General features: G+C 46.3%; 1 protein-coding gene across 3 annotated transcripts in view; it reads left to right on the forward strand.

Annotated features, from left to right (window-relative positions):
* The window catches only part of CAPS2 (calcyphosine 2), an 825864-nt gene extending 805562 nt beyond the window's left edge, over positions 1 to 20302 (forward strand). For all 3 annotated transcript variants that reach the window (XM_085653843.1, XM_085653845.1, XM_085653844.1), the window contains one exon: positions 20029 to 20302. In XM_085653843.1, coding sequence (XP_085509969.1) covers positions 20029 to 20204 — 176 coding nt within the window. In that variant the 3' untranslated portion in view covers positions 20205 to 20302. The remainder of the gene's footprint in view (positions 1 to 20028) is intronic.
* The last annotated feature ends 7246 nt before the right edge of the window (positions 20303 to 27548 follow it).

Raw genomic sequence — 27548 nt, forward strand, 5'->3', positions numbered from 1 at the left:
AAATACTGTATCTCCAAAAACACTACAAGAGGATGACACTGTACACAATATAAAAAGGAGCGCTAAAAGAACAGGGGACAAAACCATATCTGTTAACAAACAAGAAAACACTAGATCTAAACCCAGATTTTGTTATAGGTGTGGCAGCCCTAAACACACAGCTGATGCCACTTATTGTCCTGCAATAAAAATGAGGTGTCACAAATGCAAAAGGTTAGGGCATTTTGCAAGATGGTGTAGGAGCTCGGGACTTTCTACCATATCCAAGTCAGTTAATCTGGTGGCTCAAGATGATCTGCTTCACAAGGAGGAGTTGTTCTAAGATGACGATGGCGAGAATGAGGATGTTGAGGTTATGGTCATCGAATCAAGTCAAGTTCTCATATGTGAAGCGAACAAACAAGATAGTTATCGCCCACCCAAATGTATTATTAAGATCAAGAACAAAGATGTACATGTATGGGCAGATTCTTGTTCCCCATTTACTATCATAGATAAATCTATTTGGGAAGGGTTAGGTGGTAAATTAGAGGAATTGCATTCCACTGACGTTGTCACAGAGGGGTATTGTGGTGAAAAGCTTCCTGTGTTAGGATGTATAGAAAGTAAGATGTGTTTCTTAGACAGGAAGACAACAGCCAAATTATACGTAGTGGAAAAGGGAAGATCTCTGTTAGGTTGGAAAGAACAGAGTCACTCCAGGACTTTCTGGTGTGATCTTGGTTCGCAGGCCCAACACCGGGGTTGGCATTGCTGGAGTATCTATTCTAAGGTGAGGAATCTAACTAACGTGTTTCTTTCAGATGAACAAGTTACTTACCTTCGGTAATGATATATCTGTAAGAAACATTAGTTAGTTAGATTCCTCACCGACCCACCCATCCTCCCCGTTCTGCGAACCGATATCTAGGGTTGAGGTCATCCCTTTCAGGACCCTAGAATTTTTTGGCACCAGTGTCGGTCTCTTGCATGGCTCTGCGTTCCTGGCGCGGAAAGCTATGTACAAGAACTGACGTCAGTGCGCGAGGGCGGCGTCTAAGTACTCCGACGTCATCCCGTCGAACACGATGCCGACGACAGACGCGGAGCCGCAGACGACGCCTAGCGACACGCAAGGGTATCGCTAACGAAAAATCTTCCCTTCCCGCGAGTGAAATTAGCACCGGGAGGACCAGCCAAAGGAGTGGCCGTACGGAGAAAGCGGCAGTGCAGTGAAGCTCACAGCGTGTTCCAGGCTGTGGAGGGCAATCCTGGTGAGGCAGACGACGTGGCACCCCAGGGAGGCCCCATGCGGCAGCAACTAAGGCAGAGTGCGGCAGAAAAAGCAACTGCCAGGTAAAAAAAAAAAAGGTAAAGAGAAAAAAAAAAGTGTAGCCACTTACCAGGAGCGCTACTAGTAGCTCGGGAAGTCCCAAGGAGTTGCTGCAGCCGGGCAAAGACCTCACGCTGGCACCAGAGAACAGCAAAGACAGCGCGAGGCCTCGAAATTTAGAAACCAGCCTGGATCACGTTTGAAATAAGGAGACACTGCCATCTAGTGGCCAGACGCGGGATCGCGCACAGCATACAAGGAACAGGGGCACAGTCAACAGTGGAAAGGAAAGCGGCTGTGACCTACCATGAAGGAATGACTGATCGAGAGCTGCCCTGATGGCAAGTAGGTGCATCAAGAAAATAAATAAGTACGTGCAAGGAGAAAGAGCAGCACGAGGTGGCAGCGAGGAATGCACTAAGGGCACTATGTGAGGAGTGCGCAGGAAAGCGTCAGGAGTACGTGAATGCACCACAGGGACAGCTATTGAAACCCACAACAGATGGTGAGGTCAGTGCACAGGCTCTGACTGAAGGGACAAGCAAATCCAGAAGACGTTGTCGTTCCAGTGAGGAGGAAGAAAGAAAGAGCCTGAATCAGCAAGTGAAACAGGAGAGTCCTAGGGGCATCAAGGGACCCAAGAAGGGAACCTCAAGAAGAAAGGCAGTGACACCTAATGGCCATAGGTGGTCACTGCAGCAGTGAGGATAGCCCTAGGACACTGGGAGGCTAAACTGCCGTGTGCAGAGTGGAAGTGGAGATTCAACTATGTTGCCTGGAAGGAGAAGCTCCAACAAGCCACGTCAGTTGTGGGTGCGCGCCAAGTAACGAGAGGAAACCACCACAAGTGGAGGGTGAGCCATGAGTGCGCGAAGTGGCATGGCGCAAAAGATGGACACAGACGGTACAGGATGAAGCTTGAGCGCGAGAAGCGACCTGGGCAGAGGTCGGCAAAGCAAGTGACCGAAGAAGAGGTCAGAGAGCAGTGACCGAAGAAGAGGTCAGAGATCAGTGACCGAAGAAGAGGTCAGAGAGCAGTGACCCAGGAAGAGGTCAGAGAGCAGTGACCCAGGAAGAGGTCAGAGAGCAGTGACCCAGGAAGAGGTCAGAGAGCAGTGACCCAGGAAGAGGTCAGAGAGCAGTGACCCAGGAAGAGGTCAGAGAGCAGTGACCCAGGAAGAGGTCAGAGAGCAGTGACCCAGGAAGAGGTCAGAGAGCAGTGACCCAGGAAGAGGTCAGAGAGCAGTGACCCAGGAAGAAGTCAGAGAGCAGTGACCCAGGAAGAGGTCGGAGAGTAGTGAACGAGGAAGAGGTCAGAGAGCAGTGAACGAGGAAGAGGTCCGAGAGCAGTGACTGAGGAAGAGGTCCGAGAGAAGTGATCTGACAAGAATAGGTCTGAGAAGATGAACAAGGAGTGGTCTGAGAACAGGACCGAGGTGAGGTCAGAGAATATTGACCTGTAGTCAGAAGTAATGATGAGAAGAAGGTCACAACGCCAGGTCTAGTCAGCGGAAGAAAAGAAGGAGTTGTCTTAGGGGTAGGACAAGACCAGGGAGATACGTGTGGAGTGCACGCTACACGGAGAGGCCTGGTTAGAGCAGACAAGCATGAGAGAAGACCAGACCATGTCGCGAAGGAAGGAAGGAGAAGACAGAAGGTGAGTGGCAAGACGCCATGGTGAAGAAGAAAAGCAGAGGAGAAGAATAAAGAGGTGTGTGTGTGACAGGTCAACTCACGCACCAGAAGGGAAACCCCTGAAGGGAAAGGTGAAAAGTGCATGAACATCGGAGCACAGGGCCTGGAGAACATCAGTAGCACTGGGAGTAAACCTCTACCTACGAATCCTCAGATCACCTGGTGATGGCAGAGGCGAGCAAGCTGGTCCATTGGTAACAACTACCTTTGGGATGGAACGGACACAAGAACGTGAATATCCAAGGGGCAAAGACCTCGGGATGCCGGTGGCAGCGGGACCCGACACGAGAGATGGACTCTTGGCGTTCGCTCTGAAAATCCCGGAAGGACGGAGGTAGCATGCAAAAGAGCAGAGCCAACAACACCCTTTCAGGTGGAGCTTGGGACATGTAGAGGTGGCTCGTAGCGATTCCTCCAATGTGTTTGGAGTGACACGGCAGAAGTCCACCCCGTCCAGTGGAAGCCGGATAGAAGAAGGCGTCCGGGTAGTCCTGTGAGAGGGGTCACCCGTGAGAGATGGGTATCCGTGAGAGGGATGTCCTGCAACTGCAAATCCCGATAGAGAATCACCAGGTGGAGAGAACACTTTAACCAGGACTGTGTGGTGGAAAATAACACATCCACCATCATTCCACCTACACCTTCACTGCATGTGGAACAGGAAGAGAAAGACTGGGGAGTCCACTTCCAAGTTGCGAGTCCAAGGAGGACTAGATCCACAGGGCACCCTGACATTGTGCCAAAGAGAACTAGTGATCCCGGCTGCAAAGATACAATTGGCGGTTGGCAAGCAGCTAAAAAGGCTCAGTGGAAGTTGTTGCTATTGTGTTTTATTTTTTTATTATATTCTCTCCCACAGGTTTGGACTTTATTGTTTTGACTTTTAATAAAGTTTGGGAGGGATGTAGTGATAGTCTGATCACTGGAATAGTGTTCAGCCTTGTTCTGCAACCACGCTTTACACCCACCCCTCACAGGCGTCACCAGTCAGGTGACCCTGTCAATAAAAGGGGTCGAGCGCAAGTGCTTGTGGCCAGTTCTGCACCATAACCATGTGTGTCTGTGTTCATTGATTATCGACGTATGCGGGCCAAGCGCCCACAAACATCACACGTCTTTGCCTCCTTGTTCCCAACAACTTACTGAGGTAGCAATAAATTGGATTGAAAACCTTTCAACCCGCCTCCACTCGACTACGTGTCTCATGTTCTTCTGGCTCAAACCGGTAAATTCCCGCAGGCACGTTCTTCAAACGTCGCATTCGAACGCCCCAGTTCGTCTTCTCGGATTCCCTCCGGATGCGGACGAATGCAGATCCCGCTTAGTAAGTGCCATAAAAACATACGTCTTAATTTGTGACTCTGCTCTCTTTTTTGACACGTAATAATTCCCCACCCCATGTTATAGCCACAAACATACAAGCGTGCTAATATCCCGAGACGGTCAGGAAAGTGGCACCCATTTTACATGCAAACCCCTCAATAAGATCACTGCACTTCTCATCAAGTAGGTGCTGCCAAAAATCTCCTAAATTTGTCTTCTGTCTTTGACTTTTAGACTGAATTCTTGCTCCTACTATTTCCAGATAATTGTTCTCGGGCCGCCCATTATACTGAGATGACCACAAACACGGTCACATGCACCACGTGTGCACCTTTTACCGTTTGGTTACGGTTAGTTTCCTCGCACATCCTTTTAATCAAATTCTTTAGAGGATGTTTCTTGACTCTATACACTGGCGATATGCACGTCTATAACTACTGTGGTTTTTGTTTTTTTCCCTATTCTGTCTCTTTTGCCACAACTGCACTGTGGCTGTGGGCTGTAACAATGTCTTATGTATCTGACAAAATGTAATAAATTTGACGCAGCATTTTTCTTCCTGAAGCACCGTGAGTGAACAACAGTCTGGGCATGAATTTCGTTTTTATAGTTGATGTTCTTTTAAACAGTAATTGTTTTTTCATACATACATTTTCATTTACACCTAGACTGAACGAGTTTTTCGCTTGCTCTGATGATGACCTCCAAAATGATTTACATATCCCCCTTTTCATTATGGGGTCAAAACACGTTGGCACTGTCACATGGGAATTGATTGGAAGTTGCACCTCAAGGATAAAATCACTGCTTAAGATTTAAAAAAATATTTGATTTCCCTTAAAAAAAAAAAAATGAAGTACCAGCCCCATTGGGGTTAGGTTCAACGCTCCTTTTGCAGTTTTTTGATGAGGCACCCCTTACTTCCAGCCTGTCCAACTCCTTCAGGGGACCACTTTTACAGTCACGGCAAAGCTGACCACTGCCCATATGGCCATGGCTAGCATGCCACCCAGTCCACACTTGCTCCCTCCCCGCAGACCTACCTTATTAGCATGCTCTTGACGAAGCATAGCTACCTGGTGAGAGGCAGAATTTGGCTACTCTTTTCAGTGGGTCCTGCAGATAGTTCACAGGAGGTATGCTCACCCATTCATTTGTTCCCCCTCTGCACCTCTGCACTTTCTCCCGCCCCCAACGATTGATGGAGGACCACCTCTCCCTTTTGCAGCAGAAAGTGCGCTCCCTTTTGTCTAAAGGGGCTGTCGTGTGATTGGGCATCAGAAAGTAGCGGGAATAACAAAGAGGATGGAGGCCTAAATTAGACCTGCACCTTCTCAATGCCTTCCTCCTCCCTGGCCTAGGTCTTGTCTGTCCTCAACCCTGGAGACTGGATGGTACTGTGGACATCCTCTGTCCTGTATTTCAGAGGTATCAACCCTACGATTGCTGGGACTGATGGCCTCCTGCTGATCGCGCACGCCAGGTGGCATATGTGGGCTCTGCAGTGGGATCTGCGTCCCAGTGGGCCCAACATCAAGGGGACCTCTCCAACCATGTTCAGATTTTAGAAGGAAACTGCAAAAGATTTGCAGTGGTGGTTGCTGTACCACCATTGGGTCAGGGACAGGCCCCTCTTCCTTACTCCATCCAGCACTCACAGTGGTGACTGATGCATCATTTCTGGCATGGGATGGCCAACTGGGTGAGGTGGAGATCCTAGGCTTCTGAGCTCTGGACAGGTTTTCACAGTTTCAACCTTTTGAGGGCCATTCTCGTGGCATCGACAGCCTTCTTTCCGTTCATAAAGGGGAAGCTGGTGTAGGTGCTCACAGACAACATAACCCCCATGTGGTACTTTATCAAACAGGGCGGATGGGTTTACAGACTCTATGCCATGAGGCTTAGCGTCTCTGAAAATGACTGTCCTGTCAACTAATTTTGCTGGTGGTAAATTACCAGGCAGCATTTTTGAATGCCATGGCGGCCAAGCTCAGGTGTTAATTACTAGTGGATCACTAATGCAGCACGAAGGGAGACCCTTGACTCGATCTGTTCACCACTGCTGATAGCTTGCTCAGTGACTTGTTCTGCCTCAAGTGGAACTCGAGACTCCTGCATTTCTTTCTGCGAATACCACTCCTGTCCCAAGTTCTCAAGAAGATCAGGAGGGCCAGGGCCCAAATCATCCTAGTGGCTGTAGATTAAGCCCCAGAGTATGGTATCCAGAACTCCTGGGTTTGAGTTTAAGTTCTCCTATCAGGCTGCTCCAGTGGGAAGACCTGCTGTTGCAGCAAAAGGGCAGGAACCTGCATTCGGGACTCGCAACCTCCACCTTCATGCGTGGAAATTGAGCAGTGACAGTAACACTCCTTCCACCTTCCTCCGGAGGTCGTTGATGTCATCTTGGCAAAAAATGTATACACCTTTTGTTGGGACAGATTTGTGGTTTGGTGTGACACTTGCCAGATCAACCCCCTTCAGGCCAAACTGTCTGACGTTTTGTTATTTGTTCTGTCTCTTGCCCAGCAAGGCTTTGCTTTGTACCTAGTTAAGGGTTATTGGGAGGGAATAGGGTATATCATATGATGTGGTTGTGTGTTCTCCCTGTATTATACACTACCAACACCTTTAGGGCCAATCAGGTTTTGTTTGTTAAACCTTAGCCCAACTCTGGGTAGCTGTGGCTCTGAGCAGTCTGGCTTATACAAGGGAACAAGTGTAAAGCATTTGAACAGAAACAGTGGAAGAAGAAAGAAACTCAGCAGTCGAGAAATCTGACACCAATTTATAAAAATAGAGTATATTTTTGTGAATTTACGGACACCAAAATGAAAAAGATCTACCCGAGGTATGAAATTTAAAAGAAACAATAACTCAGGACTTTTCACTCAACTGCAAACAAGCATTTTTAAATTCAATACATTTTACAGAAACTTTTTCAAGAAAAACGTTGTCACGGTGGAATGCGGTTACTTAAAGCTAATTTGGTGGACCATTTCCAGCAGGTACCTAGTCAAGGTTACCAACAAGGGCTAAAGAAACAGTTAGCTCCTCAAGAAAAGTAGTCTTTAGCCCAGCTTTAGCACAGGGGCTCCTTGCCATTGACGTCTATGGAGTGGTCCTGATACAAGGGATTTAGGATGCCGAAGATCCTCAAGGATGCTGAAGATTTTGTGCAGTTGAAAGGGGCTTCCCTGGGGCTACTCCTTGATCTATGGTCTTGGTGAAGTGATTTTGGCCACTTGCCTTTCAAAGTAGGCTTCCCCTTTTGAAGCATGTCTTTTGGGCCAAAACACCATGTGGCTTCCTTCCAGGAGGAAATCATCCCCCCCCCCAATCCAGTGGCAGGTGTCTATTTTTACCTGTCCTGCGAACATTGAACATGTCTCCTCAGGCGGGCAGAAGACTGTCTAATGGCCAGCCTGAGCAGATGGTCATTAGAAAACTGGGCAACAGAGTGGCAACTTTCTAAAAGTTGCATGTGTCAACCAGTTACATTAATTTCATCCTGGGCATCAAGTCAGGCTTAATGTAACAAATTGTTTAATACCTTGAAGTGACAACTTTGGAGTCCCATTCAGAAGTTAGAACAGCCTAGGTGTCAGAGTGTAACTCTGTACTTGCCAATGGAGCTACCATTTTCTCTATCATTAAAAATGATAATTGTGGGTCTTTACTGTTAGAAGATGTTAACCACATATTCTACTTTTCTGATATGCTGCACCCTGCCTTAGGGCTCGATAGGCCTGCTGTGGGGGTGACTTACACGTATCAAAAAGAGAGTTTGGGCTTTGCCAGTTCCTTAAATGTAAAGTGAAGTTAGCAGTTTTTTACCTCTTCTCTACCAATCTGGAGTGGCAGCCTTGGAGTCACTTTTTACATTGTCTTACTCTGTTTGGCACAACAAGTGCTGCAGTTCCGTGTGGGGCACTCTACGTACAGACCCTGGGTACCCCGGGTACCATGTATTAGGAACTTAAAAGAAAGTCTGCTTATGCCAACTAGGTATAAGCCAGTCAACCATGTATCTTTTTAAGGTAGGAGGACATGCACTGAGTCCAGATAGACAGGGCTCAGGGCATTTCATAACCATTACACCAGTGCCTACTAGTCAAAATGGGGGCAAAAGGTGGGGTGAACCCTGCAAAAGCCTGTTTCCTCACAGTTATCTTTCGGCCCTGGCGGCCTGCTTATGGTTGCCAGATCAGCCTTCTTTGTTTAAATTACCACTTGTGATGCGAATTTTAAAAGGGCTGCAACATGTTTCCCTCTTCTCCTTTTTTCATGCCCCATTGATCCTAACTTATTCAATGTGCACTCTGTTTGAGCAACTTCACAGCTTTGCCTTACAGCTCCTTATCAAGACTGTATTCCTCATTGCCATCACCTCGGCACAACATGTGCGTGAGCCTCAGGCTCTTTGTGTCTGTTAGACCTGACGGCTTTAGGGTGGTCTTCCCCCAACTTTTTGTTTGCCTCTCTCCATTTTTCTGACCTTGTTTATACTGGCTTTAACCCCTTCTGTGCCCCGCCCTTTCCCCGCCCTGTGCCGGGCTTTCTATTAGCGGGCGGAGTTCATGACAAGATGGTCTCGTCATGGGCACAGCGCAACCGCGGCCCATGACGAGACCATCTCGTCATGGGCACTGAAGGGGTTAACACTCTGTGCACTTTACCACTGCTAACAACATAGATAGAGGTAGTTGACAACATTAGACTTGCCTTGGACTCTGGCCAGTCAGCCATGCTGGTCCTACTCGACCTATCTGCTGTCTTTAATACCATCTCCCACGGAACGCTTGTGAATCGTCTGTGGGAGATGGGAGTCAGGGGCATGGCCTTGAATTGGCTTAGCAATTATCTGGCTGATCAGTCCTCTAGGATACTTATGGGTTCCTTGTCACTCGCAGTCATGTGATAGACAAGGGAGTTCCCCAGGGTTCAATTTTGAGTTTCACGCTTTTTAATCTATATGTGGCACCCCTAGCCAGAGTGATTAGTTTGTATGGCTTTGATACCTTGTCGTATGCTGACGGCACACAATTACTGATCACTCGTGGCCCTGATATCACAGACCCCAAATTCCTCTTTATGAATTGCATGACTGACATCAACATCTGGATGCAAAATAATCACCTGCAATTTAATGCCAATAAAATGGAGATTATCTTTTTTGGAAAGCTCAAACTCTGTGGTCCAATGACTGGTAGCCCCCCAATCTCACCCCTTGTCCATCTCCCAAACCAGTAGTCCGTAACCTAGGGGTGGTGATTGATAACCTCTCCATGGCAGACCATGTTAATCATGTGACGGGTGTCTGCTTTGAACTGATGCGTAGCCTTTGTAAGATCTTCCAGTGGATCTCAGTTGAAACCAGGATGCCGCTGGTCCAGGGACTCATCATTAGGAGGCTTGATTATGGAAACGCCTGATGGCCTCTATCAATACATAGCTGCTCACCATACTCCAGGTGCTACAAAATACAGCCGCTAGGCTTGTACTAAACCTTACTTCCCGGACCCCCTCTGCACCAAGTTTGAGAGCTCTCCATTGGTTGCCCATCAGGAAACGCATCAATTTGCCTGGTCCACAAGACTATTCATGGGGACATTGCTAAAAAACTCATGGTACCAACCGGCCAGAACACTAAGGTCCTCAAGCAAATATCTTCTCACCCATCTGAAGATCCCCACCACCAGGACCGAAAGGCAGATCTTTTTCATATCTTGCCCCCTTTTTGTGGAATTCTCTTCCACTACAGTTATGCATGAAAACTAATCACAGACTATTTCGTAAAGCTCTAAAAACCTGGCTGTTCTAATTTGTTCTCTTCCTTTACTGGCACTCTTTTGCCTCTTTCCCTTCACGTTCTTCAGGGTGTAGGCAAGCGCTTTGAGACCCCCGGGTGATGTGTGCTCAACAAAATCCTATGACTATGACCAGTGCTAAAGTGCATGTGCTAGCCCCCCTAAAAGTGCTAAAATTGGCTCATCCACCAATTTGGATATTTATTTTATTTATAAGCCCCTAGTAAGATGCATTACATGTGCCTAGGGCCTGTAAATTAAATGCTACTAGTGGGCATACAGCATCCATTTCCCACCCACTTAAGTAGCTCTCTAATCATGGCCCAGGCCTGCCATTGCAGACCATTCGACCTGGTAAGATGAACTTCTTGCCAGGCCTAAACCTTCCCTTTTTATACTTATAAATCACCCCTAAGGTAAGCCCTGGATAACCCAGAGGGCAGGGTGCAATGTATTTAAATAGTGAAAACAAGGAAGGCTTGGGTCCTGTATTCCCCAGACTGGACCACCCAAATATTCGCGATAAACCTGAGGCCATTAATTCTGAGGTTTTTGAGCATTTATTCTGCTTAGTTTTGATAATTCAAAAAGACATAAATAAATCAATTGGACATGTCTTTTAAAAGGCGACACCACATAAGTAAATCACACAATTGCAACACATTTTTATGTGCGATTTAGAACCATTTCTTTTGTAAGACAATATATACAACATATACATATTACCAAACGTTATTTGTGACAAAAATATATATAACAAACCAATGATCATAAGACAAACATCGAAAAATGGTGTGTGCCAGCCTGAAATTAAAACAGTCCTGCATTTGCACTGAAAACACAAGGCGGACAATTGCTCATTCAAAGACACATGTCTACTGTCCTGCATGTGGGAGGGTGGGGATGCATATCTTACTTAAGGGTGTTGACAACCTAGAAAAAGGGGGAAATAATTTCTATTCATTCCCCTCATGGCACACCCTGTTCTACCGTCCCCCACACTCAACAGCCAACGCGTTTCGAATTCCCAACAATTCCGGTATTCTCTTCAGGACTCGGACTTGGTTTTGTTTGGGTTCTAAAAAAAGAAAAAGAAAAAATGTTGCTATAAATCTGACGACCCCTTGTATGACCAGAACTTAATGGCCTGCACATGTAGATAGGTACCCCAATTTTGCTGCAGACAGATGTCCATTATCTGTTCTTCAATTCATAGTATTAATCGAGGCTACAAAAAGATAGACATCAGGGCATTAAATGTACGATGTACTACATGAGAAACACATCGTATATCAAAGGATCATGGAACAGAGTTCCTACCTTAAATTTTATAGGTGTGTGGAAGCTCCTGGTAATGATTTTAAAACAGTCCAGGATCTAGGAATGGTAAGTGAAATTATTATCAGTACTGACTCTGCCTGCATTATGTGCGCGCATTAGATTTCAACGGTGAAAAGCTGGCTCGCGCTGCAATGTTACCTTGGCGCATCTGCATCGAAAAAATGACATGGAATTTGTTTTATACAGGTGTCTGCTTCCTGAGTATTACAGTATATTCTGGAAATTAGGTGTTTTCTTCAGTTGCCTTTGGTGGCATTTTTTCTTCTGTAGTTAAGGATTATTTGTCAGTGGCTTTGATCTCTCGATTTAAGACCCATTCTGATGGATACATCTGCCAGTGGATTCCTCACCTTGTGAATATCCCCTGCACCAGCATTCCACTGAATTTTTTCCCCAGCTCTCTACGCCGATGTGGACGTCATAATACTTCGGCCCGCTCGTGACTCCATATGACGTCACCGAAGTCATAAGAGAGCCACGTCGGCGTGATGACGTCAGTTCCCTTTTTTCCGCGACGTCGACGCGTAACGGTTTTCCAGCACTCTCCTGCTACTTTGTTGTCTTGCAGTGGGTTACTGTTTCTGGATTTACCATATCTTCGACGAGAAAGTCAGGTTTTAAACCTTGTAGGGAATGTGGAGGCCACATGTCCATTACTGACCCCCACGAAGATTGTTTGTGGTGCCTTTGTTCAGACCATGATGTGGATGACTGCTCCTGCTGCAGAAAGATGAGCCCCAAGGCCCTGAAGGAGAGGGAAGAAGAAGGAGAAGTCGAGGCCGGAGTCGTTGACTTCACACTCTTCGAAGTCGAAGAAACATAGAAAGAAGAGGAAGCATAGCTCTCGGCGCCGATCGTCGAAGAGTAAGGCGTCGAGGTCACCATGGCTTCGGCGTCGAAACAAGGAAGTTATTTCTGCTTCTCCTTCCCCTTCTCCTCGTGTATCTCCAGAGAGGACGCCTTCGCCAAGGTTGACTCCGGTGGAGTCTCCAGCTTCCGACGTCAAGCCGGATCAGGTGGAAGATCTCTCTCTAGTGCCAGCTGAACCTGCGAATCCAGTAGAGGATACTTCGGCTCCGGCTCTGGCTTCTGCTACTCCTCGACCGGATCCAGGGTCGAACCCATACCCACAATTCCCGACTTCGGGTGCGTATCCAACGCATTTCCTCAATGCTATGTATGTGGTTTTCCAAAGGGCTGCCTTCCCATCCGGCGCACCTTCTGGTCCCGTGGGTCCAATGGCGTATACTTTGGGAGTGCCGCAGCATTATGCTCAAGCACCTTTTTTGCCCTTCTTGCCGATGGCTCCTTCATGGCAGTTCCCGGCGCCGTCTGGAGATCCATCCTCCCGGCCTCGACTGGATCGTTTGCCTTCTTCAGAGCCTCCCTCGACGCCGATGCCGACTCCATCTGCACCGCGTCCGGCGCCGCCGACTCCTCCGGCGCCGCAAACTCCACGTTCGGTGCCGCCGACTCGTGTATGTCTCCCACGACGCCGAGTCCTCGGATTCGTTCTCGGAGAGAGGCCCAGAGGATTATGGAGGAGGAACGTTATAGGGAGGAAGTGGAGGAAAGTGAGGTTGGTGATTCAACTGATGAATTTGAAGGCATTCAGGATGCTAGTGGACTTGATACTACAACAGAATGGGAGCATTCTTCTGCTAGATCTTCTCCTCCACAAGAGTTGGCTCCTTATCATTCAGTTATCAGAAAGGCTTCAGAGTTGTTGGACTTACAGTTGCCCTCTGCAGAGTGTAAGCCAAGCCAAACCTTTTAACTGAAGTCCTTCATTCACCATCTTCAATTGTTCAGCCCTTGTTGCCCTTTAATGAGGCTATTTTAGAGCCTGTTATGGACGTTTGGCGCAAGCCATTTTCTTCGCCTGCAGTCTCCAGACAAGTGGCAAGGAGGTATAGGGTGGCTCCAGGGGACCCGAGCTTCCTTTCTTCTCACCCTTCACCAGAGAGCCTTGTAGTGCAAGCTTCCTGCTCGAAGCAATCTTCAGGCGCCTTCCCTCAAGCACCAGCTGATAGGGATTCTAAAAAGATCGAACAATCAGCCAAAAAGGTCTTTTCATCTGGAAGCATGGCTCTTAAGTCGACTAATGCCACTTGTTAATTGGGGCGCTACGTTCATGCTCTGATGGACTCCGTGATGGATCAAACCCAGATCTGTTGACTGGGTGTGAGTGTTTGATTGGTTCTGATGCTCCGTCCATCACCACCCCCTTTTGTACCGCTTTGTTCGCCATAAGTTGGCAGGGTATGCTCAGACGTGAGTCCCTTGCTCACTTTGCCACTGGATTCAAGCAAGCCTGGCTGAAGACGGCTGAAATGCCAGAAACCGGTCCTAGGAAGCTTGTTTCCGGTCCAGGGAAGGCATGGCTTGGCAGTTCGGGCTGGACTGTTCCCATGAGGCACAGGGTCAGACTGATTTGCATATGGCCATGTCTGAACTGGGGTGGCAAAGTGGGCTAAAGAACGGTGATGGATCAAACCCAGATCTGTTGACTGGGTGTGAGTGTTTGATTGGTTCTGATGCTCCGTCCATCACCACCCCCTTTTGTACCGCTTTGTTCGCCATAAGTTGGCAGGGTATGCTCAGACGTGAGTCCCTTGCTCACTTTGCCACTGGATTCAAGCAAGCCTGGCTGAAGACGGCTGAAATGCCAGAAACCGGTCCTAGGAAGCTTGTTTCCGGTCCAGGGAAGGCATGGCTTGGCAGTTCGGGCTGGACTGTTCCCATGAGGCACAGGGTCAGACTGATTTGCATATGGCCATGTCCGAACTGGGGTGGCAGAGTGGGCTAAAGAACGGTGATGGATCAAACCCAGATCTGTTGACTGGGTGTGAGTGTTTGATTGGTTCTGATGCTCCGTCCATCACCACCCCCTTTTGTACCGCGAAGCAATCTTCAGGCGCCTTCCCTCAAGCACCAGCTGATAGGGATTCTAAAAAGATCGAACAATCAGCCAAAAAGGTCTTTTCATCTGGAAGCATAGCTCTTAAGTCGACTAATGCCACTTGTTAATTGGGGCGCTACGTTCATGCTCTGATGGACTCCGTGAAGCTGTTAGCCCCTAAGCTGCCTGAAGAGGAGAAGGCCTCTTATATGGAGGTTGTTACGGACACTCAAGCTGCCGCCAGGCAGGTTATTCAGTCGGGCCTAGACACGGCTGATTCTGTGGCTAGAATTATGGAGTCTTCGATAGCCACTAGAAGGCAAGCTTGGCTTCGTTCGGCCAGCTTCTCTGCTGATTCTCAGGCCACGTTAGTTGACTTGCCTTTTGATGGGGAAAAGCTGTTTGGGGAAAAAGCCAATTCTGCCTTACAGAGATTTAAAGATAGCAGTCTTTGGGTTTGCAAACGCCGGCTAAGGGATTTGGCTTCAGAAAGTATAGATGATTTGGGAGGTCTTCATTTCGTTCCTTCCGTCAGCCACAACAACGGCAGCAGCAGCAGAATCCTCTCTATAGGTCATATAGAGGAAGACAAAGGGGCCGGAGAGGTTCTGGCCGCAATCCATCCTCATCTTCTGCCTCCTCTGCTGCCGATGAATCTCCAGGGAAGCAGCCCTAGATCCCCCATCCTAGATCATGTGAGACCTGTGGGGGGTCGGGTGTCCCACTTTCTACGTGGTTGGAAATCGGTCACGACTGACCTTTTGGGTTTTAAACCTCGTAGAGAATGGGTACGCCCTCCCCTTACCCTCCTTGCCAAGGTTTTTGCTCAGAGGACCATCTGCTTCTTCTGCAGAAGGAGATTCTTGCATTGCTTCAAAAAGGTGCGACAGAGGTGGTTCCGCAGCAGGAAAGGGGTCAGGGATGCTACTCCCAGTATTTCCTGATTCCCAAAAAGGATGGCAGATTGCGTCCTATCCTGGACCTCAGAGTCTTGAATTTTTACCTGAAACAGGAGAAATTCAAGATGCTGACCCTTGCACAGGTTCTTCAGGCGTTGCAGCAAGGAGACTAGATGGTGACGATCGACTTGCAGGATGCGTATTTCCACATGCCAATCCTGAAGTCGCACAGGAAGTATCTCCGTTTTACGGTTGGCACGCAACACTACCAGTTTGCGGTCCTCCCGTTTGGTCTTACTACTGCACCTCGAGTCTTCACAAAGGTGATGGCTGTGGTGGCTCCTCATCTCAGGAGGTCGGGGATTCCGGTCTTTCCCTACCTGGATGACTGGCTTCTGAAAGCAGAGTCCCCAGAGATGGTGCAACATCATCTGCATGTAACATCTCAACTGTTATTCGACTTGGGTTTTTCAATCAATGTGCCCAAATCTCACCTGGTGCCCTCTCAACGCAACCTGTTCATAGGGGCCGTACTGGACACTACTGTGTGTCAAGCATTTCCTCCTCCACAAAGAATTCTCAACATTCAGGAGATGATTCCTTTATTCCACAATGGAGCGGTTGTTCCAGTTCTGAAGATCCTTCGCTTGCTCGGTCTGTTCGCCTCCTGCATTCTGTTGGTCAACCATGCACGCTGGCACATGAGGGCACTCCAGTGGTGCCTCCGCAGGCAGTGGTATCAGCACAACGGAGATCTCAGGGAGTCGATCAGGATCTCCAGAGAAGCTGTAGCGGATCTGTCTTGGTGGAGCTTGGAGGGCAATCTGTCTCAAGGAAAGCCCTTTCATCTTCCTCCATCGGTGGCCACAGTGATAACGGATGCCTCCACCCTAGGGTGGGGTGCTCACCTGGGGGATCTGGAGATCAAGGGTCTTTGGTCTCCAGAGGAAAGATTGTCTCATATCAATCTTCTGGAATTACGGGCGATACGTTTGGCACTCAAGGCCTTTCTCCCTTCCCTTCGCAGTCAGTCGGTTCAAGTCCTCACGGACAACACTACCGCGATGTGGTATGTTAACAAACAGGGAGGAGTAGGGTCGTACCGTCTCTGCAGAGAGGCGTTACGGCTTTGGTCCTGGGCTCAGGATCATCGGATTTTTCTTGATGGTGAATCATCTGGCCGGGGTGTTGAACTTACGTGCGGACAGTCTCAGTCGACAGTCTCCGCCGACCACGAGTGGAAGCTTCATCCGGAGGTGGTTCGTCACGTCTTCCAGATGTGGAGGACTTCTCGGATAGACCTGTTTGCCACTCGTGAGAACGCGCATTGCCCTTCATTCTGCAGACTCCAGTTTCCGTTGCAGGGGGCGTTGGGGGACGGGTTTCTGTTGAGTTGGAGCTCACATCTCCTTTACGCGTTTCCTCCCATACCCTTGATTCCTCGGGTTCTGAGGAAGATTTGCCAAGACCAGGCCCAAGTTATATTTGTCGCCCCGGATTGGCCAAGAAGGGTGTGGTACACAGATCTACTTCACCTTTTGTCGCACCCTCCGCGCCGTCTCCCTCTCAGGGCAGACCTCTTCTCGCAGTCGGAGGGGCAGGTTCTACACCCCCACCTCCAGAGCCTGCACCTTCATGCCTGGAGATTGAACGGGGCAACCTGAGTTCCTTCTCTCTCCCGCCTGATGTGGTCGATGTTATTTTATCGGCCAGGCGACACTCCACCAAGTCCATATACTACTATAGATGGTCTAAGTTGGTAAAATGGTGTGGAGAGAGATCCATTGACCCTTTAAAAGCCTATCTTTCCAATGTGCTTCAGTTTGCTCTTTACTTGGCTCAGCAGGGCTATTTATCAGCTTTATCGGCTTTTCGGTGTCTTCCAGATCAGCCATCTTTATTTAAGTCTTCGTTTGTGTTAAGATTTATCAAAGGTCTTACTAACAGGTTTCCACCTACTCCCTTTGTAATGCCACAGTGGGACCTTAATCTTGTCTTAACTTTTTTGATGGGGTCCCCTTTTGAGCCCCTTCATAGCTGTCCTTTGAGGCTGTTGTCTTTTAAAACGGTCTTTCTTGTAGCCATAACCTCGGCAAGGAGGGTGAGTGAGCTTCAAGCTCTTAGTTCAAAACCCCCGTTTTTATCCTTGCATGCGGAAAGGATGGTTCTTAGGACCAGGGCTGCTTTCCTACCTAAGGTAGTTACTCCCTTTCATCTGGGGCAGTCCATTACTCTCCCTGTGTTTTATCCACCTACTCGTCCTTCCAAGGAGGAGGAAAGACTGCACCGATTGGACCCTAAAAGAGCTGTGAGCTTTTATTTGGACAGGACGAAGGACTTTTGTTTGGATGATCAGCTCTTTGTGGGCTATATTGGACAATCTAAAGGCAAAGCTGTGCACAAGCGCACTCTGTCCAGATGGATCATCCTAGCCATCAAGATCTGCTACGCCCTTGCTGGTAAGGTTCCTCCTGAGGGTATTAGGGCTCATTCAACTAGGGCCAAATCGTCTACCTCTGCTTTAGCCAGGAGTGTTCCGGTGGCAGATATTTGTAATGCCGCGACTTGGGCCTCCCGCCATACTTTCGCAAAGCATTATTGCTTAGACTCTGAGATGAGGAGGGAGGGCCACTTTGCGCGCTCTGTCTTGTAGGACTTTTTGGTATAGGAAGGTGGACGCCCTCCTCCAGGAGTGGGACTGCTGTGGGAATCTATTCACAAGGTGAGGAATCCACTGGCAGATGTATCCATCAGAAGAACAAGTTACTTACCTTCGGTAACACTTTTTCTGGTGGATACAGTATCTGCCTGTGGATTCTTCACTGGCCCACCCGCCTCCCCGTTGTCCACCTTTGTATAACTTGAAGGATGTCTTGTTTGATACGTTGTTATACATTGTAACTTCTTTCTTTCTGGTACACTTATAGGAAATGCTTATGTTCTTTAGCTTTCCTTTTGTAAAAGTACTATGTATATTTGTTCGAATGTTGTATACTGTGTATACTTTGAATCTGTTATCGGTCCACCTGTTCGCCTCGGAGGCACGGAAAAAATGGGTGGAACTGACGTCATCACGCCGACGTGGCTCTCTTATGGCTCCGGTGACGTCATACGGAGTGGCAAGCGGAGCAGAAGTATTATGACGTCCACGTCGGCGTAGAGAGCTGGGGATAACATTTCGTGGAATGCTGGCGGAGGGGATATTCACAGGGTGAGGAATCTACAAGCAGATACTGTATCCACCAGAAAAAGCATTACCGAAGGTAAGTAACTTGTTTGTTACTTGCCTGCATACATCTAAACCGTTTGGTTTCATGTAATTAATATTACTCTTTCTAACGGTTCAATAGTCTCTTTCTGAAATATGTTGCCTAGTTTGGAGCACCTATCTTTGGGGTAAAGTGAGGGGATCACTCAGAGCGATATGTGCGCTAAAGTATGGTAGATAAAACACTATTGATGATCTGTTTATCATTTGTGTAGTCTAGTAGTACCATTCTATCTTTGGCATCCCAAGTGCTCCTTGAGCTGTTGGGAGAGAACACTTTTACCTGGGAATCCTTAACTTTCTCTCCCCAGTAAAGTTAGCGCACATTTGCCCTTACTGGACGAGAATTCCCAGGGAATCCTCAAATATACTGTTTGAAATAAGAAAATAATTTTTTATAGGATGGTCGTTTTGACTGTAGCTGTTCTACCCAGGCCAAGTTGTGCTTTTTTTGTACATCCATATGAATATTTATCAAAACTGGGGAAAGTTGGCCCTATATGTATTTTGCAAGGTTGCCGCGATATATATATACAGCCAAATATCTTAGAGTTTTGGCCCTCCTTTTAAAAGAGGAGTCCAGCTCTAGCCTAGTTACTGTTCACTGCGCGATACTGATGGATAGTGTCTCTGACTTGTTAAGAATACTCGTAAAGCCTATGATTGGCTAAAATTCTGTAATATTGTTAGGAGTGCTTGCAGAGATTCTTTTGTGTTTGTCAGGTACACTAAGATGTCATCCTCGGTTAGTGATATTTAAAATTCATCGACCCAAAACTAATTCCTCTCACTTATTTTAGTTGCCTAATCTTTAACTTCAGGTGGTCCGACTTCAGGTTTTGATAATCTCCCATGTTAAATTCTGTACACTGTAATGGGCCAAAATCTGTTATTGATGCCACGCCTCTAAAGATGTGGAATGCTTTATGGTAAACTGAATGAAGCGGTAAGTGGTGGCACCTACACATGGCACCCTGCTGTCACTTCTGGAAGCAGGCATGGTCACCTTGGAGTTTAATAGCACCACCTAATGGCGCACGTGAGCGGTTGCTGGAAGAGTTTCCGGACAGCTGGGAGAATTTCAGAGGTGAGGAATCGGCAGTTAGATTATCCACCAGCAATAGCATTAAGAATGTTTATTGAAGGTTTTCTGCCTCATGTCGGGGAATAATTCAAGCATGTGACTCTATGGAAGATACCAATGCTGGAGAACTGTAGTTACTCATTAGAGAAAGAATAGTTACTGACTCACCATCCATTGTTTCCCAAGATGTGCCACAATGTGGTAACTTATTTCGTTGCTGCCTTTAATATGCTTTGGAGCAAAGCTATGTACCTATCGGTTGTTTCTGTTTCATTGCAATGTCTCTGAACCATCTCATGTTCATTTTTGTCATCTGCTTTTAATTGCTTGCATACTCCAATTAACCAGCCACAGAAATTCTGAGATAAATGATTTTTTAAATGAAATATTTTTGTAGGTGCAGCGATAGAAGAAGAGATCAGAAATGCCCTTCTGGAAACCCTGAAGGAGGCGTGCAACGACCCCCATGAAGTGTCCTACTGCGAGTTTGAAGATTACTATGAGGGTTTGAGTATTGGCATCTTAGCGGACGAAGATTTTGTTAATATTTTAAGGAATTCCTGGGGAATATAGAAGGAAGCGGCAGTATAAGAGCACGTCATTAAAATCTGCTGTACAGTGTTTGCCGGATCTAATGGACCTGCATCATAAACCTTATTCCCCTTTTCAAAGTTGCCCTGTGTGTTTTTTAAGGATCCATTTAATTGTGTTTACGCATTTATTACTATAATATTTTAGAGTAAATTTAAACACCAGTTTGTACACGGAGACCTCAGTCACAGTTTCCGCCCCTGGCGCGCTAATTGTATGCCAGCCACAGAACTGCATTTGTGAGTTTTGAAAGTGGTACTTATACTGGCTGCCTGGTCGCCCGTGTCAGTTATCCTTTCTGTGTTGACTGGCACCGAGCCCAGCAGGCCTATGGTTTGATAGTTCGCATTACAATAAAATGAGTAATGTGTTTGGAAACCGCTTTGACACTCTACGCAGCGTTATGTATTGTAAGTGTTGAATTGTGATGTATGATTAGCCTTCGTTTCTCTGCGTGCTTTGCTATCTCGCAGCAGGATGCCAAGAGTGAATGAAGATGAAATTCAAGGACTGATGCGGCATCCACGCTTTACTCTGTGCATGCCGGATGTTAACGGAGCCTAATTACTTCCTGTATTTATAATTCTTTTTCCCTGTTTTCCGGCAAAGCGTCAGACCAAGTTCAAAGCAACACAATCCCGATTTAAGTACTCCTGCTTTTGCCTCCTACTTTTCCATCTTCTTCAGCAAAGGACTCCAAAGAGTGAAGGGCTACGGCCGGGAGCTTAGCTGCTCCATTCCCCCTCCTGGACCCTCGGCCTACTGGATGTCATGAGGGCCAAATAAATCTGGCTCCAATATCTAGAATTTAGCTGTTTACATAATTTATTTTTCATAGGAATTGAATCAAATTAGGTGTGATTGGTGCAAACAGAGGGATATGTTGGGTAGGCATCAATAAAGGAATGTTTGGAATACAAATTTTGAAAGTAAGGCGCTAAATATCTGCCTGTTTGTCTTGCATATGAGAGTTCATGTCAAGGCCAGTGTTGAAAGGCGTAGATTATAAATAATTTATGAGCGGATGGGCAGGATGAAAAATGTATATAAACTAAAATTGTTATAGGTGATAACGATCTAAGAAACTGATGTTAAGCATAACCATTTTGCTGGATAGAATAAAATAGAACAAGCATTGGCATAGCCAATAGGTCTCGCCTTTGGGACCTTATAAGTGTTTAGCTATGCAACAGTTGATGTTGTTGCACTAAGGATATTGTGCTGCATAACTAAATACTTATAAGGTCCCAAAAGTGAGACCTATCGGCTATGCCAATGCTTGTTTTATTTTGCACCAGAATGTTTGTGCTATAGTTACCAAGTTCTTGCCTAATAAATCATCTTTTTTTTTGAGGCCACATAACAAGGCTCCCCTCTTTGCGTTGTAAGCAAATGCACAAGGTGACGATGTGATTCATATATGTGTTTTATGTTCACGGTTTGTGATTGAAGTAAGTAAGCACACGCACAAGGTGATGATGTGATTCATATGTTTGAAGGTCACGGTTTGTGATTGATATGAGGAAGCACACGCAACAGTGAAGCTGTGATACATGTGCGTTGTATTGTCACAGTTTGTGATTGATGTGGGGAAGCCTCACACAAAAATGTGAGAATGTGAATCATTTGTTATAGGGTCATGGTTTGTGACTGTTGTGAGGAAACACTCATTGACTTGGGATGTGAGGCCACCAGGGCACAGGTGAGTGCCAACTTCACACATATATTTGCCCCCCTGATGCCAAATATTGAAGTACTAATGCCGCTGCAGATCCCGGTAGTTCACTTCCGGTTGGCAGAATAAGTCACCTGCTGTTTCACACTGCAGGTCACTTGACTGTGCACGAGACGGGTGCAGTGTGTAAAGATCAGCAGAGCAGCACAGACCGGGAATGGAACACAGGCTGAGCCAGCTCTGAGTGCCTCAGAATGACCTGGGGAGCTGTGTTCAGACCAACAAATGTGTCTATTTGTACATCTCGCAAGAAGCCAATAATAGGCGCAACCGAGCACTGGGCTCAGATCCAGGACACGTGGGGACGGTTTAGTGAGGCAGGACGATACAGAGCTCCCGAATGGAGAGGTGTCACTGTTACCATGGCAATGCTGTTTCCACAGCCAACAGTGAATAACTAGCTTTGCTATGTCATGGAGTACACTAACCGGATTAACAAACAAAATGTGCCACTAAATCAAAGCATGCACTGTAGGTGACATTGGTGGCCATACGTTAGCCATGGGCAGTCACAGCCACGAAGAACCACGTTTGAACCATAACATAAATGTACACGGAGCTCAATTGTGGTCTTTCGTTGTTTTTTATGAGGTTAAAAGTACTTGCCAGGCAGTAGGAGTTTGTCAAATGGAAAATGGTTTGCATTATATTGATCGTATAAGAAGAAAGGAATAACAGCTGGCAAGAAAGTGAAAGCGACAGCGAGCAGGCAAATGTAAACAAGCGCGCGCGGCCACGCTAATTGTAAACAGATGGCCCCTGCGTGCCGCTGCGCGCTCCCGCATGGTGGATGCCGCCACAAGCACGAGTGTTTCAAAAGTGCAGACCGATTCCAAAAGGTCATCTCCTAGAGCAACGCTTGCGGGCTGCGCTAAGCTCGACCTAAAAACAGGATTTCCCTGACTTTTATATTTTTTTCAATCCCTGCCCACTCTCGTTCCTGCGGATGATATTAAGGCATTACAAGAGGACGTGCACACCTTCATTTAGAGAGAGAAACGACCTTGCATCTCTAATGCTCTTCTTATGCTACCCAAACACCAGGACGGCTTGGCGTGACCCAACCACCAAGATTATTATTGTGCCGGCCACCTTTGTTTTATTTCAGAATGGGTGGTGAGGAAGTTAAAAGCATTAGGTGCACATTGACAGATCGGTGGCGTGTAGACCACTTTGGGACCTGGCTTGGATCCAAAAGCACTTGCGCCCACTGAGTGCATATATCGCTACTCCAATGCCAATGGTCTTGGAGGTGTGGGATAGACTCACACTTCAAAGAAACCTCACCACTTTTCCCTCTCCAAATACCCCCATAACACGCAACCTGGATTTTATACCTGCACTCTCTTAAGATTCCTTCCCAGCATGGATCAAGGGTGAATGCAGAATACGGCTAGATCTTTTCCAAGGCAAATCCATCAAATCTTTTGAGCATTGCAGGACAGAGTTCCACATCCCAGACACCACCAGACACCAATATTTACATCATTGGGCCCTCCAAAATGCTTTAGCTGCTACACGCCCCCCACTCCCTTTGAATCTCCTGTCCGCAACTTCGAGGGTACCCACGAGTTGGTGTTCAAGACCTATGCAGTACTACAACAGTTTCAACTTGTACGTAGCCATTTATATCTGCGCACGTAGGAATCTGACTGCGCCCAGGGCATAAATGGTAAACAGTGGGAAACCATATGACGTAAGAATCAATGGGAACTAGCTAGTAGGTAGAAGCACCTAGTGTTTGTTCATGAGTAAGAAAAATATTTGTTTTTTATGAAGACCCTCACCCACCAACCTAGTTGGTCGCATGCTTCATCATCGGGTCCCACCTAAGGCACTGAGTGCTCCTTGGGTGTGCTTCGACGCCTGACTACAGCAGAGTGGGTATTTTTTCGCAAGTGTGCTGTGATGGTGAAAAAAGTGTAGGTTTAAAATCTGTCATAAGGGTCCCAGATATCTACAAGACTATTTTAATAGTGGGCCCTTGGCAGTATTTAAAAACAAGGCAGCGGATATGAGTGGAGGAAATTAAGGGCTCCCATGTCCTGTGCGGTCAACATGTTTCAGCCAGGCATCGTGTTAAACTGGCTTTCATCAGGACCATATGTGAGTGAAAGCTAAAGTGGTGGTCTAGAGGAGTGTAAAGACCAGCTATGTGGCGCACTCGCTAAGGTGCGGTATGTGGAAGAGGATGGTTTCCTCTAGGGGCTTGCTTCTCTGGTAATTACAGAGAAAAGCCCCATGACTTCCGGGAGGGAGCCCGACCTTTAGTCACACATTTGTCAAAGTCTGCAACCCACTGTTCAAACCTATTGTGGCCTGCATCGGAACTCCGTCGATCGAACCAGAGAACAACAGGATAACCGAGTGGACAACTTATTAGAACATCTTCTAGAAGATTACACAAAAGGGTCTACAACTAGGTTGTCTTGATGCTTGTTGACAATGTCATGATATCACTTGCTTCAAATCCATGTGCAAGAGACACATGTAATGGGGATGTGGGTCAGAGGCTTTCAACTATTGGTTTCCAATGTAGAAGCTGGTAGGACGGGTGCATGTCAGACTTTCAGAATATACTTGTTACATAAACTTGGAAACAATGTAACTAAATCAAATTCATTTACATAGTAATAGCCAGGTGGTCCAGGGTCTATGTTAGACACCTATTATAAAGGCAATACAAGACAGAGATGCTGAGCATTACCATTTGGGATAAAGACGAAATAACACATAATCAAGTATACGCCTTCAAAAGAGCAAATAAATCGAGGAGCTACAAAAATATCCAGATATCTAGCCCCACGAACTATATGTACCCAGCGTGAGAGCCAAAATAATGCAGTAGACTAGAAGATGGAACCATAAAAACCAAGGGTGTAAAAACATGTACAAAATGCTTGCTGTGCTGTAGGGAAACAAGCTGTGCCACACCAAGGAGACACATTAATGATCAAACACACCTGGAGTTGTGTGTGCTCTAGTTCAGAGGGGATATGGCCTAGCAGTTGACGCTATACTGTGCTCTGGGAGAAAGGCCCAAGACAAATTTATATAAGACAGATCCCCAAATGTAATTGAACAAACTGGATGGAAATAGATAGAATGTGGCCACGGAAATTAACAATAATTTAAATTGTTTCAAGCATTTCCACTACACTGACTTTGTGTATGTGACTTTTGCATGCGCATACATGTCACACTTCAGAACTATATCTGCATTTGTTTATAAAAATAACTAATAACATTCTCAAACCGTGTTTTAAATTACTGTTGTCCATAAAACCTCCCTTGACCACAGAAGTAAGCAATTTATTCACTTGAGTTTAATTTACACAGTTAATTTAATTTCATCAAATCGAATACTACTGAAATTAAGAAAATCTACTTATAACTCCAAACTGCAAGCATTTTCTGGCTAACCAGGTGTTCAAACACACTATTCCACATTCTATATAATGAGTACATTTATGATGACTACCTTACTCATTACAAACAGCCTCCAGTCCTGAACTTTTCTCCTACATAGTACTAATTTCAGGCGTATTAGTCTAATTAGTTCAATGGGTGCAAAACAATACAACACCGAAAATACATCAGGCTGTCACACAAACTTCTAGGCCTGTAAAAAGTGTAATGCGATGGAGGGTGGTGACCACTCTATGAAATCTATTATAGCAAAAGTTGTAAATGTGTCTTCCTATCATAAATGAACATGCACTGCAAAAACTGGTAACACCTTTTTCGGGAAAGGCGATACATTCCCCTGGACAAGGTGAAGACGGAATCCTTCAAATATTCACCCCAAAAAGGTCTACATTTGTAATGCCTTTCCCTGTCCAGAATATCCAAATCCAGGATTCACACTTTCATACAGACCATGCAGTGCATCCTGTTCATCCTGAAATTAACTATCGCAAACTCGGTCTCCTCCATCAACAGATCTGCCGGATTTTAGTACATTCCCAGCCAGGAAGAGTTCATTCAACTCTAGGTTCTGTACATCATCATCATATTGTGTTTGTAACTAAGTGGGATTCGGGTCACTTGTGAGAAGATTCTCTAACTACATTCAGCCATATCAAATACATCTGCATCATACATTACGAAAGGTCATTCAAATACAACTAACCTTGCAATGCACTGATATCACCATTGCTCAAATATACAAGGGCAAAGGAAAGAATAAATATGAGTCGCAGCACAGGTAGATTCAGTAAGCAAAACAAAAGAAGTCAGAACTTTCACACAAAAAAGCCACTGTTCACTGCCAGATATCTAATGCACACAACTGATTAGCCCATTTTAATCTAACATCCAGTGGTGGCTGGTGACATTTGAAAGTGGTGGGCGTAAAAAAAGGGTCTAAATGTGTTTTGTGTCATAGCGAGCCTGATTGACTAAAGGGGAACTGCAGGACCCTCACGCCAAGGAAATTTTGAAGAACAAAAAAAAAAGGCCCAAAGGATGCAGGTTAAACCACATTTCAGAAAGCAAGAATATTTATAAAAGTAGGTAGGATATGTAGACTTGAAATAATTAAACACATTTAAAACTGTCCCATATTGTGCTTCATTCCTGCTTGCACCCGTGCCATCCATTTAGCCTGACTGCATTATTTTAAAAGAATAGGGAACATTGGCGTTAGCCGCCTGACCTTATTGCCAAAGAAAGATGAACTATATGTCACCTCAGGTCTCCATTAGGGCCACAGATTGGGTGGCGAAAACAGTGACCAAGTCTCCATAACCACACTCTCTCAGATGCATTGAATTAGTTATATAGCGCCACTCATACCAGTGCAGGGTGTCTGAGCACTTTGCATCACACGCATATAACACACAGACATTCAATCATACATGTGTAAATCACTGTGTAGGAAATGTTACGTAAGCCAAAGGACTAAAAGTGTTGGAGTCACATGTCATCCATACTGGTAGGCAGCATAGTTTAAGAATGCTTGGTGTGGAGAAGCACAAACTCAGAGTCGAAAAAGAAACAGCATAGTTGGGAGTTTTCTTTAATAATAAGAATCGATTTCTAGCCAAATTAACCCTTTTTGCAACATGTCCCTTGGTATAACTCTTTTGCAGGGTCCCTATAAAAAAAGTTCAGGGGAAGCTTTTTTATAGTCGTCCCTCTCTCAAAAACCCCGGAACTGTGGATAAGCAAATCTTTGACCAACTCTGGGTGACTAAAATTTACAATAACGCAGTCCCCTGCAAAATTTTTCTCCGAGGGTCCAATCCAAGCTACCCTCCTTGCCATGAGAGTATGCCTACTCTGTAGGTTGACTCCCTTCACATTGTTGTGGAGCCAATGGTTAACCTTGTTTATCAGGGAGCTTGTGGATTCTTCTCTATCCTGGTTATAGGTTGGGACCCCAGCTAAAACTAATGTGTAAGAGCAAGAGGCTGGGGGAAGATCCAACGTCTGCAAGCCCGGTGTGCTCTGCACCTGATCCTTCGGGGGGCTGTGAGCTACTGCCGCCCCTTTTTTGTTAACCTCTTGTTGTGAACTCTGGGGCACTATAATAGAAGGTATGCCTTTATCCTTGCTCGCAATGGGGACAGCTCTCTGCTCATTCCCTA

This window comes from Triturus cristatus, chromosome 4_1, assembly GCF_964204655.1.
Source record: "Triturus cristatus chromosome 4_1, aTriCri1.1, whole genome shotgun sequence".
NCBI classification, from domain to species: domain Eukaryota; kingdom Metazoa; phylum Chordata; class Amphibia; order Caudata; family Salamandridae; genus Triturus; species Triturus cristatus.